The sequence below is a fragment of the Schistocerca serialis genome, chromosome 4 (assembly GCF_023864345.2).
Source record: "Schistocerca serialis cubense isolate TAMUIC-IGC-003099 chromosome 4, iqSchSeri2.2, whole genome shotgun sequence".
NCBI lineage: Eukaryota > Metazoa > Arthropoda > Insecta > Orthoptera > Acrididae > Schistocerca > Schistocerca serialis.
The window spans coordinates 466,249,830-466,263,381 of record NC_064641.1 but is presented as its reverse complement, the minus strand read 5'-3'; the positions used below and the strand labels follow the sequence as shown (position 1 = coordinate 466,263,381).

General features: G+C 42.8%; 1 protein-coding gene across 1 annotated transcript in view; it reads right to left on the bottom strand.

Moving 5' to 3' along the window:
- Positions 1–13,552, bottom strand: part of LOC126474540 (serine/threonine-protein kinase 33-like) — a 61,519-nt gene that overhangs the window by 30,476 nt on the left and 17,491 nt on the right. The window contains exon 3 of the mRNA XM_050102013.1: positions 777–947. Within this exon, the coding sequence (XP_049957970.1) occupies positions 777–947 (171 nt within the window). The remainder of the gene's footprint in view (positions 1–776; positions 948–13,552) is intronic.

Below are 13,552 nucleotides of genomic sequence, written 5' to 3'. Positions count from 1 at the left end.
TGCGACCGTAGTGGCAGCGCGGTTCCGGACTGAGGTGCCTAGAACCGCTCGGCCACAGTTGCTGGCCAGAAGAACATTTCAGTATTATTGAAAATGGTGTGAGTAATTGGTTTACGTAAATATGAACAAATGAGATACGATGAGCGGCTGTAATTTAACAGAGGTCGTCATAAATCCTATTTTTGTGGTTCAGTCATATACAGCTTGGGGATCTCTGTTAATGGAAATTACAGCTGCATTAAATTTTATGCGTTGACGGTTATGGAAGATATGATTTTGTTTATAAAGAAAGCGTCAGTGATCGTCAACTGAACTTCGAGAAACATATCATGTTTGTTTTCAGACTACACATTTCAGGTTCCTTTCGTTAAACAGTGTTGTCGTCCTGTAAATTGCAATTAAAACCATTCCTGAGCTGTGACAGAGGATCTTTCAACTTTTGGGTTAGTATGTCGAAAAAGATTTTGACATATTAACACAAAAGCTGAAAGATCCTCTGCAACAGCACAGGATGGTATTAATTGCAATTGGAATTGAAATGGTAAATATAGTCTTCTGTTTTTGGTTCTTGGCAGTCTTATGCCACTATCTATTTTTGATAAGAGCAGTTAGTTTGATGAGTCCCATTCGATAAAACTAATTACGTAAGTAGGAAGACATCATGTGTTCTTAAGCGTCTGCATCCACATGAGTTGCTTCGCCATCTGTAAGCGGTATTTGTTCTGATAGTCTGTACAGTGTAGAGTGAGCCAGGGGGGGGGGGGGTGTGTACTTGCCCATATAGGCCATGGTGCCGCAGCGCTCGTGCAGCATCTGGTCGTAGGCGACTCCGCTGCGGACGACGCTCTGCCCGAAGTCGGTCACCTTGATGTAGAGTTTGTCCTCCGGGTCGTCCGGGTTCGTTGTCAGCAGGATATTCTCCAGCTTCAGGTCCCTGTGCACGATACCTGCGCATTTCCACGTGCATAGATAAACCTCGAAGGAAAATTTGCAATATAGTTACAGAAATGGTTTTAAAGTCAGCATTTAGACCCCAAATAAACATAATTAAAATAGGTGAATGAAACTTATTAAACTGAGTATCTTTACCAACAGTCCTTATGACATATACGGAAATATACAGCAAATTTTAAAAATATGTTTCATTCTCTGTCCCAAAGAACAGAGCAGCGTGGGTTGTTAAAAGAGGCTGGCCATTCTAGTCACACTTAGGTTTTGCCAAATACTAGATTCATTGATAGCGGAACAGATCGCATTTGGGAATATTTGGAAGGATATCTCCAATTATGGCATTTGCCTTACAAACATGACAAAACTCCAAAAATATTTGTCTGAACTGGGTGATCAGAGCTATTTCCATTCATTCCTGGGACAGTGCATCCATCGCAAAAGTGTGACAACGCAGTGCATGGTTGTTCATTGAAATGCATAAGTAAGTTAAGCCAATGGCTTTCCTAAGATAGGAAGTATATCTACCTGATACTACAGAGTATTCCACGATTGTACGAGTTATGAATCACATCACGTTACACACACACACACACACACACACACACACACACACACACACACACACACATTCAGACATATACAAGCCTTCTCCCTGCAGAATCACGCCCATTCGCATTGAATACATACGCATATATTGCACACATCACCTCCTCTGACCGCTCTGTGTCCACCTCCTTCATCCCCATCTTTCTGTCCCTTTCATCCTCCAACCTCTTTCTGTCCATCTCCTTCTTCCAACTCTCTCTGTCTCTCCACCTCCTCTGCCACCTTTTTCTAACCATATCTTCCTCCATGTCCCACTGTTCATCTCCTTCTCTCTCTCTATGCCCATTTCAGTTTCCTGCCTTTCTCTCGTCCAGTCCCTCTGTCCCCATCTCTCTATCCATCTCTCCCTATCACCATCAACCTATCCATCTCTTCCTGCCCCCTCTTCCTATCAATTTCCTCCTTCCACTCTCCCTATCTGTGTCTTCTGACCCCATGTCTCTATTCATCTCCTCCTCCCTGTCCTTCCTGTCTCCCTATCCAGCTCCCCCTCTCTGTTCCTCCTCTTCTTCCCCCTCTCTCCCTATACATCCCTCCTTTCCCAACTCTCTGTCCATCCCCTCCTGCCACCCTTCTCTATATCCATATACTCCTGCTCTATCTCTGTCCATACCCTCTTTTATCCGCACATGCAGCCTCAGCAAAAAAATAGCTCGATGATGCAGACTGACTGCACACCCACAAATTGCCTGTTGTGTAGGGCAGCCTGTATGTCATGGGCTTCATAAGCGTTTTTTGCACCTAATGTGTAGGCTGCATTGCAAACCAGGTCAGTAAGACAGGCCAATACTATTCCAAAACAACACCCCCATTGTACAGGGCAGCATGCATGTTGGGAGCTGGAAAAATATTTCTTGCCCAAATCTTTCTGTCAGGCCGATAAGGCAAACCAATGTAACTCCTACATACAACGCCTGTTGTGTAGGGCTGCCTATATGACAGACTCTGAAAAAACACTGTTTTCCCCTTTCTCTAGTCCCACGGGAGCTATAAGTATATGAACCCCATTGTGCTCATGAAGTTTGCAGATTCTACATCTACATTTAAATGGATACTATGCAGATCATATTTAAGTGTGTGGCAGAGGGTTCCTTGAACCGCCTTCACAGTTCTGTATTATTCCAATGACATACAGCGCACAGATAAAACGATCTCCTATATTTATCTATGCGAGCTCTGATTTCCCTTATTTTATCATGGTGATCGTTTCTCCCTATGTAGGTAAGCATCAACAAAATATTTTCGCATGTGGAGGAGAAAGTTGGTGATTGAAATTTCGTCATAAGATTCTGCCGCAACGAAAAACACCTTTGTTTTAAATTTGTCCATCCCAAATCCTGTACTAATTCAGTGACACTCTCTCCCCTATTTCGCGATAATAGATAACGTGCTGCTCTTCCATGAACTTTTTCGATCTACTCCGTCAATCCTATCTGGTGAGGATCCCACACTGTGCAGCAATATTCTAAAAGATGACGGACATGTGTAGTGTAGGCAGTATCTTTAGTAGATCTGTTACACTTTCTAAGTGTCCTACCAATAAAACGCAGTCTTTGGTTAGCCTTCCCCACAACATTTTACATGTGTTCTTTCCAATTTAAGTTGTTTGTAATTCTAATTCCTAGGTATTTAGTTGAATTTACTATCATGTAACTGAGTTTCTTTTACCACTCATGTGAATGACCTCACACTTCTCGTTATTTAGGTTCAAATGCCAATTTTCGCACCATAAATCGTTTTGCGATTTGTTTTGAGCTTCTGGTGATTGTACTTGTCGATAAACGACAGCGACATCTGCAGACAACCTAAGACGGCTGCTCAGATTGTCTCCCAGTTCGTTTATATAGATAAGGAACAGCAAAGGGCCTACAATACTACCTTGGGGTATGCCAGAAATCACTTCTGTTTTACTCTACAACTTTCCATCAGTTACTACGAATTGTGATCTCTCTGACAGGAAATCTCAAATCCAGTCACATAACTGAGGCGCTATTCCATAAGCACGCAAGTTCACTACAAGTCGATTGTGTGTGGGAGAGGAGGAGATGGACAGAGAGAGGAGGAAGAGGAGGTCCAGGGTTTTGGGAGGATATCTCAGATACATACATCTCCCCACAGCTTTGCTTAAGCATTTCACACATGTACTGCACACATTTCCTCTTCCTCCCTCTCTGTCTGTCCCCTCCTCACCCCTGTCTGCCCATCTGTTCCTCCACCCTCTATCTGTCCATCTCCTTCTCCCCTCTCAAACCACCTATTCCTCCTTCCTCTCTCCCTGTCAATCGCCTCCTTTCCCCCTCTCTGTCCATCTCCTCCAACACCCATCTCTCTTTCCATCTCCCACAGCTCTCTCTCTCCCCACCTGTCACCTCCTGTCTCCACTGCCGATGTATCACCTTCTCTCTCATCTCTCCTGTCCATTTCCTCTGCTCCCTTTGTCCATATGCTCCCCATTTCTCTCTGTCTATCTCCTCCTTACACCTTCTCTGTCAGTCTCCTCTTTGCCCCACTATCTGACTATCTCATCCTCCACCATCTCTTTTCCCATCTCCTTCTCCTCTCCCTGTCCACCTTCTTCCTCCACCTTCCTCCCCTCCCTCACTCTGTCCACCTGATCTCTGATCTCTCTTTGATCCTCCTCACTCTGCCTCTCAGTATCCTCCTTCTCCTCTCTTAGTCCACCTGCGCTTGCCTGCCTTTCCCTCTCTGTCCCCACCTCCTCCTATCAATTTCCTCATCCACTCTCTCTGTCTTCTCCATACCTCCCCCCCTCTGCATGTCTTCTCCTTGTCCCCCTCTCTGCCCACCTCTCCCTTGCCTCTGTCTTTGCGCATCTCCTCCTTGCCCCTTCTCAGATCATCTTTTCGTCCCAAGCTCTCTGTCCACCTTCTCTTCCCCCACTTTTTGTCCATCTAGTCATCCTGCACCCTCTCCCTGTGTCCTCCTCCTCCTCCTTCTCCCTATTCATCTCCTCATGTTCCCATCTATCTCTCTATCCACCCTTTCTTCCCCCTCTCTTCCTGTCTCTCTTTCTGTCTGCCCCATCTATCCCTTCTCTCCCTCCTGATCTATCTCTCTGTCCATCACCTCTTCCATCCATCTCAACCATCTGCCAGCTTTGCCCATCGACATATAAAACATCCATTCTGCAGGACACAGTATGTCAGGGGTTTCAAAGTTTTGTGCCTAACGTGTAGATTGCTCTTCAAAGCAGGTAGATAAGGCAGACCAATATTGCTCTAATACAACAAGCCTGTCGTACAGGGCGTGTCCATATCTGGAGCTGGAATACCGTTTCTTGCCTCTGAAGGAACGTCATATTTCGAAGAACGCAAAATCTGTAAGATGTCAGATGTTTTGCTTAAGTTCGTAATTTAGCGTGAATTACAATATGAGAAGCTTTTAGTACTTTCAACAAGCCACTCTGTCTCGAAATGTAGTAGAAAATCCGAAGAGATTCTGGTTTATGTGAAGTATACGAGTGGAAAGACACAGCGGAGTAACCTAAATGACATAGTAAAAGCAAGAAACAAGTCCACCGGTTCAGACTGTACACCAATTAGATTCCTTTCACAGTGGGTTGACACGATAGATCCATGCTTATCAATTATATAATAGTGATTGCTCGACGAAAGATCTGTACCTAAAAGCTGAAAAGTTGCACAGGTCACACCAATACTCAGAAAAGGTAACAGAGGTAATCTGCTGTATTACATATGCATATCGATTTGCAGTAGCACTTTGGAACATATTCTTTGTTCGAACAATTTGACTTACCTCAAAAGCTACGATTTTTTGACAGAAAGTCAGCATAGATTCAAAAAAATGTCTTTACTGTGAAACACAACTAGCTCTTTATTGACACTAAGTAATGAGTGATATGACAGGGGATCTCAGATTGATTCAATATTTTTAGATTTCCAGAATGCTTGCGACACCATTCCTCGCATGCTTACGGAGTATCATCTCAATTGTGCGACTGGATCCACGATTTCCAGTCAGATAGGTTGCTGTTCATACCACGTGATGGGAAGTCGTCGGGTCAAACAGAAGTGATATTTGGCGTTCCTCAACGAGGTGTTTTAGGAAATCTGCTATTCCTTATCTACATAAGCGATTTAGGAGACAATCTTAGCAGCCCTCTTAGATGTTTTTCAGACGACACTGTAATTTACCGCCTCATGAACTCATCAGATGTTCAAAATCAACTGCAAAATGATTTAGACAAGTTATCATTATGGTGCGAGAAGTGGCAATTGAATCCAAATAATGAAAAGTATGAAGTAATCCACATGAATAGTAAAAACGGTTACACGAAAAATCACACGAATCTAATGACTGTGAATTCAATTAAATACTTGGAGGTTACAATTGCGAATAACTTAGGTAGGAACGATATCATAGATAATGCTGTGAGGAAAACAAACCAAAGGCTGTGATTTATGCCAGCACACTGAGAAGATGCAGCAGAACTATCAACGAAGCTGCCTACACAATGCTTGTCCGTCCTCTTTCACGGTGTGGGATCCACATAAAGTAAGATTGATGGAACACATCAAAAAAGTTCATACAAGAGCAGCTTGTTTAGTATTATCACGAAATACCGGTGAGAATATCATGGACATGATACAAGTTTTGGCTTGGTAGTCATTAAAACGAAGGCATTTTTCACTCTGGAAGGAAGCTGTTTCACATAATTTCAATCACCAACTTTCTCCTACGAATGTGGAAATATTTTGATGGTGCCTGCTTGCATAGGAGAAATGATCACTGTAATAAAATAAAAGAAACCAGAGCTTATACGAAAAGATTGAAGTGATCATTTTTCCTGTGTGCTGTTGATAGTGCAACGGTAGAGAAATAGCTTGAATATGTTTTGATCAATTCTCTGCCAGGCATTTATTTGTGAAATGCAGAATAGTCATATAGATACAGATGTAAATGTAGATGTGATGTAGATGTGGAAGCTGCCCTAAAAAGCAGGTCGATAAAGCATGCCGATACTATACCCGTACAACATACCTGTCATGCAGGGCAGTTTATATTGTAGAGGCTGAAGAACACGTTTTTGACCGTATCTCCGCTCCTGTTGGAGCTAGGAGGTTATAAACCCAACATTTCTGATAATCGTGAATTTGCTGTTTCTGTGCCAAATTTTGTTGAAATCGATAGAGGGGTATGGGAGGAGGTCCCATGTATATACAGGGTGATTCAAAAATGCATGTAAATATTTCAAGGGTGTATTTGTGAGGTAAATATAAGACAAAAATGTTCTATACAATTTTTTCCATACTTGGCTTATTACAGAGTTATGAACAAAACAGGATAATACATTCAATACAACGTAAGGTATTTAATTCCCAGAGTTCACAGTTTAATTACAGTGCATTTGGACTAACAACGCAAACTGATAAATAAACGTGACGTAACAAACTGAAACAATTCCTCGCGAACACTGTATTAATTTAGGTCCTGTTGATTGAACTACAGCAATGCACAATAACTAAGGAAAATTGAAGCATTTTACAGACTGTACTGTACTGTACTGTATTTGCACAAATCTTAATGCAATGCATGTTCAAAATGCTGTCCCTGAACTTGCAGACAGACCCGTGCTCGTCGCATCAATGATCTCTGCACATTACACAGTCCGTTCAACTCTCCACGAATAATTTCACAACCACCTTCAATTCTTTGTTGTAGCACTTCTCTGTTCGGTACTGCAGAAGAATACACCAATGTCTTTAGTCGGCCCCATAAATAAAAGTCTAAAGGGTTCAGGTCAGGTGATCTGGCTGGCCAAGCAATTGGTCCTCCGCGACCTATCCATCGATGTGGATACGCAGAATTGAGGTACGCCCTTACGTTGCGGCTGTAATGGGCGGGAGCACCATCGTGCATAAACCACATGGTGGCTCGTGTTGCAAGAGGGACATCCTGTAACAATCCAGGCAATTCTCCCTCCAAAAATTCGCAGTACGCGTGCCCATTCAGCCTTGGAGGCAGAACATGAGGTCCGAGTAAGTAATTCCCCACAATACCACACCAAATGTTTATGAAGAATTGATGTTGATATCCACGCACAATTCTCGCGCCAGGATTCTCGACAGCCCACTGGTGCATATTATGCGAATTGATTACACCCGCACGAGTAAACATGGCCTCATCTGTGAATAATATCCGCCGAATGAACATTGGATCATTCAAATGACGCTCTTGTAACCACTGGCAGAATTGCTGACGGCGAGGATAGTCTTCAGGTGTCAATTCGTGCACTTTTTGCAGGTGTAATGGATGCAAATGTTGTCTCCGAAGCAGCCGCCATACAGTAGATTGTGGAAGTCGTACAGCTGCACTAATTTGTCTCGTACTGATAGATGGATCTTGGTCTACCAGGTCCAAAACATGTTCCTCGACGTTCACTGCATGCTCAAGTGGTCTACCTGAATGTGGCCCAGGACGAATGCCATACTCCCGCATACGTCTGTCCACAGATACAAACGTCTGATGACTTGGTAACCGTCTTCCTGGAAACAGCTCACTGTACCTTCGTCTTGCTGCAAGTGCATTTCCATCTGCTGCACCATACACAAGGTGCATATCAGCATACTCACTGTTTGAGTACATCATGTGCACGAAACCTTTAGCCTTCCGACGATGAATGAACGACAGGACGTACTTTTCCGTTACCAACAACATCAGCGCCATCTTCCGTACAGTAGGAGTAAACATCACGTGCAAACAAAAACAAACACTATTCATGCAGTTTCGAATCAACTGTTGGGAGATACGTATGTGAATTACGTACCAGAATATGGCATCCTGCTGCTTGCACTGCCGTCGTTTTGATACGGACATGACTTTCGTATTTAACGATAACTCTGGAATTAAACGTTTATGGAAAAACATTTATAGATCATTTTTGTCTTATATTTACCTCACAAATACACCCTTAAAATATTTACATGCATTTTTGAATCACCCTGTATACAGGGGTTGGACAGAAGTATGGAAATACTGCAAAAAATGAACACTTGAACATAAATGAAGCTGCTCGCCAAGCCTGCAGGATACACTGACACATACTGAGAAGACAAAAGTCATGGGATACCTCCTAATACTGCATCCGAGTTCCTTTTCCTGGCATAGTGCAACTCGATGTGGCACAGACTCAACAAGAAGATGGAAGTTCTCTACAGAAATATTGAGCCGTGTTGCCTCTATAGCCGTCCATAGCTGCGAAAGTATTTCCAGTGTTGGATTTTGTGCGTGAAATTGCCTCTTTATTACGTCTCGTATATGTTTGATGGGATTCCTGTAGGGCGGTTTGGATGGCCAAATCTAACTGTCCAGGACGTCCTCCAAACTAATCACGATGAACTGTGGTATGGTGATATGGTGTATTGTAGCCATAAAAATTCCATCTTTGTTTAGGAGCAAGTGGCAGAACATAACCATTTCCAGACAATGGTCGATACCGCTGGACCAGAGGACCCAGTCCAGTCCTTGTAAACATAGCCAACACCATTACGGAGAATCCTCCAGCTTGCACAGTGCCTTGTTGACAACTTGCGTTTATGGCCACACTTGAACCCTACCATCTGCTTTTATCAACTGAAATCAGGACTCATTTGGCCAGGTCATGGTTTTCCAGTCGTCTGGGGACCACCCGATATGGTCATAAGATCAGGGAGAGTCGCTGCAGGCGATATTGTGCTGTTATCAACGGCACTCGCTTCGGTCGTCTGCTGCCATAGCCCATTAACGCCAAATTTCGCGTACAGTCCTAAAGGATATGTTTTTCTTACGTCCCATGTTGATTTCTGTGGTTATTTAACGCAGTTTTGCTTGTCTGTTGTCACTGACAACTCTATGCAAATGCCGTTACTCTCGGTCGTTCAGTGAATTCCATCGGCCTCAGCGTTCTCCATGGTGAGAGATAATGTCTGAAATCGGATTCGCGGCACACTCTTCGCACTGTGAATGTCAGAATATTGAATTCCCTAATGATTTAAGAAATGGAGTATCCCAAGCATCTAGCTCCAACTACTCTCCATTTTCAATGTCTATTAATTCCCGTCTTGCGGCCATATCACATCATAAACGTTTACGCATCAATAACCTGAGTACAAATGACAGCTCAGTGAATGAACTACCCTTTTATCCCTCGTGTATACGATGATACCGCCATCTGTATATGTGCATATCGCTGTCCCACGATTTTGTCGCCTTATTGTGTATGACCACTAACGGCACTGTGTAATGTCCTCAGTACGTTGCAAGTGTCAGTTGTGGTCATCATAGTTTTTGTGTAGTTGTAAGTACCTTATACCAGAGCTAAGAAAATCCAGACGTTGGCAAATTCAATACTTTTCTGAAAGTATTTGCAGCCATGTATGGAAGTGAAACATGGACGATAGACAGTTTAGATAAGAAGAGAACAGAAGCTTTCTAAATGTAGTGCTACAGAAGAATGCTGAAGATTAGACTGGTAGATCACGTAGCTAATGATGTGGTACTGAAAAGAGTTGAGGAGAAATCCAAATCTGTGACACAATCTGAAAGAACAAGGGTTCAATTGATAGCACATATTCTGAGACATCTATGAATCACCAGTTTAGTACTAAAGGTTATTGCGGGGAGTAAAAACTGTAAACAGATTCAGAAAGATGTAAGTTGCAGTAGTTATTGAAGAGACTTGCACAGAATAGATTAGCATGGAGAGCTGCATCAAATCAGTCTTTGGACTGAAGACCGCAACAGACCGGTCACCGTGTCATCCGCATCCCCTGCGCCCCACGCGATGCGGATACAGAACGGCATGTGATCAGCACACCGCTCTCCCGACCATTGTCAGTTTTTGTGACCGGTGTAGTTACTTCTCAATTAAGTAGCTCCTCGATTGGCGTCACAAGGGCTGAGTGCAACCCACTTGCCAATAGGCACTTGGCAGACCCAGACGCTGACCTATCCAAGTGCTACCCAAGCCTGACAGCGCTTAACTTCAGTGATTTGACGCGAATAGCTGTTACTACTGCAGCAAGGTCTTATATGTATATATATATATATATATATATATATATATATATATATATATATATATAGGGTGTTCTATTGATAGTGATTGGGCCAAATATGTCACGGAATAATCGTCAAACGAGAAAACTACAAAGAACGAAACTTGTATAGCTTGAAGGGAGAAACCAGATGATGCTATGGTTGGCCCGCTAAATGGCGCTGCCATGGGTCAAACGGATATCAACTGCGTTTTTTAGATAGGAACCCCCATTTTTTATTACATATTCGTGTAGTACGTAAAGAAATATGAATGTTTTAGTGGGACCAATCTGCACGCGTTCTATTTAGCGACGAAGCGCCATTCACCATCAACTGTAACGTAACCCGGCATAATATGCGCTATTGGGCAACGGAAAATCCACGGTGGTTGCGACAAGTGGAACATCAGCGACCTTGGCGGGATAATGTATAGTGAGGCATTATGGGAAGAAGGATAATTGGGCCCCATTTTGTCGATGGCAATCTAAATGGTGCAATGTTTGCTGATTTCCTACGTAATGTTCTACCGATGTTACTACAAGATGTTTCACTGCGTGACAGAATGGTGATGTCCTTCCAACATGATGGATGTCCGGCACATAGCTCGCGTGCGGTTGAAGCGGCATTGAGTAGCATAGCTCATGACAGGTGGATTGGTCGTCGAAGCACCATACCATGGCCCGCACGTTCACCGGATCTGACGCCCCCAGATTTCTTTCTGTGGGGAAAGTTGAAGGATATTTGCCATCGTGATCCACCGACAACGCCTGACAACATGACGGACATCATTTTGAGCATTTATTGCATTAATGTGGTATTTACTGGTAATCACGCTGTAACAGGATACGTTATCAGAAATGATAAGTTCACAAAAGTACATGTATCACATTGGAACAACCGAAATAAAATGTTCAAACGTACCTACGTTCTGTATTTTAATTTAAAAAACCTATCTGTTACCAACTGTTTGTCTGAAATTGTGAGCCATCTATCACAAAGCGAAAAAAGTGGTCCAACTAAAACATTCATATTGCTTTGCGTACTACACGAAAACGTAATAAAAAATTTGGGTTCCTATTTAAAAGAGCGCAGTTGATATCCGTTTGACCTGCAGCAGCGCCATCTAGAGGGCTAACCATAGCGCCATCTGGTTTCCCCCTTCAAGTCAGACAAATTTCGTTCTTTGTAGTTTTTTCGTTTGACGCTCATTTCGTGAGATATTTGGCCCTGTCAAATAACATATCAGATCATGGGATGGATTCCTCTAGAAGTACCTAGCAGCTGCTGCTGCTGAAAATTCGTTTTAATATTGTTTGAAAATCCAGTACACCTAGAAATAGACCAAATAAGCAGGTAGGTTAATGAAAATGAAATTACAGTATGCGCCAAAGAAGTCACTATTCTATAGGAAGGACATGCAAAGAAGAGTCGAGCAGCTGAATCACAGACTGTATCATAGTGTGAAACACGATTTAAAACAAAATATGATTAAAATCAGACGTCTTTCACCACGAAAAACATAGACGATAATTTATGAATGAATTTTCATATTGTTTAGCAAGACCTTTCTTCTTGTTAAATGCTCCGAAATGCTGTGTATCGAATCCATCAAACGTTTCCGTAGGACCCATACGTATATGGATATAGACGACAGCCAGTATGCTCAATAGCTAAAAGTTGCATAGCATAGCTTCCATTCATTAGGTTCTTACATATATGTGGTCAGAATTACGTACATCAGGTGGCAGCTGTGGTGTCATGTGCCTTCACCGCAGTATGTCGTGTGCTTGTCCAGTAACACTGTAGGTGATCGAATACCACTGTTAAACGTGGTATTACTTTGCACTGAATTACCACACAAACGATCTCACTCATAATCTCCTAATATTACTTTCTTATCAGAAACTACTACTGGTCTTATCTGTGTTCTAATGCCACACCCATAGAAACACGTACCCCATAACTAACATTTAAGCTATAGATTGTATGCTGTATTGCGCACAAATGGAAGCTTTGTTATAAAAGGTGGATGACTGCAGTGGTGGATATTCAGTGACATCATCAGTCTTTCCAAGATATCTAATGGGCTTTTGTTGATTTCTTCTCGAGTGCAGACATTTGTCGGTGTTTTTTGTTCTCTGACTCGAGTTTACTTGATCACCATTCATTCATCTGATGTTGAGTAACGAATGTTGGTGAAGAAGGAGCTGTTAAAACACTACCAGTAAATGATGACTTTTGGCTGTATGTATTAATGTTTGTAAAAATTTAAGTTCACAGATGAAATGATCTGAATCACTCTAACTTGGGCTTGGGAGGATGTAGAAAACAGTGGGGCCATAATAAATGTGTAAGATTTCAGAAATATTCACTCTTTTGTGTGAATGGAAGAATCAGTGTTACACCACGATTATTAGGTTCAGACTCATCGAACTAAAGGAAATGAGCAAGCAAATATGAGTATACCTCGTCGAGCCAGCCGTTGTGGCCGAGCGGTTCTAGGCCCTTCAGTCTGGAACCGCGCGACCGCTACGGTCGCAGATTTGAATCCTGTTTCGGGGATGGATGTGTGTGATATCCTTAGGTTAGTTAGGTTTAAGTAATTCTGAAGTTCTAGGGGACTGATGACCTCAGATGTTAATTCCCATAATGCTCAGAGCCAATACCTCGTCGACACCAAAAGATGCAATATCAGCTTGTGAATGAGTTCGTGTGAGGCAGAATGATGGGTCTTTGGCAAGTGAGTTTGCTGTACCTTGCCAGTGTAGTTCATTCTGGGCACTCTGCTATGACTTAAACGCGTCTGTGGGACTAATGGAGAGAAGAGGGCTGTACATAGCGATGTGCAAGTACTGGACCACACAGAGTGCCACAGCACTGGATGACCACCACCTTGACCACATGACCATAACTGACAGAATAGCATCATTCCCAGAGT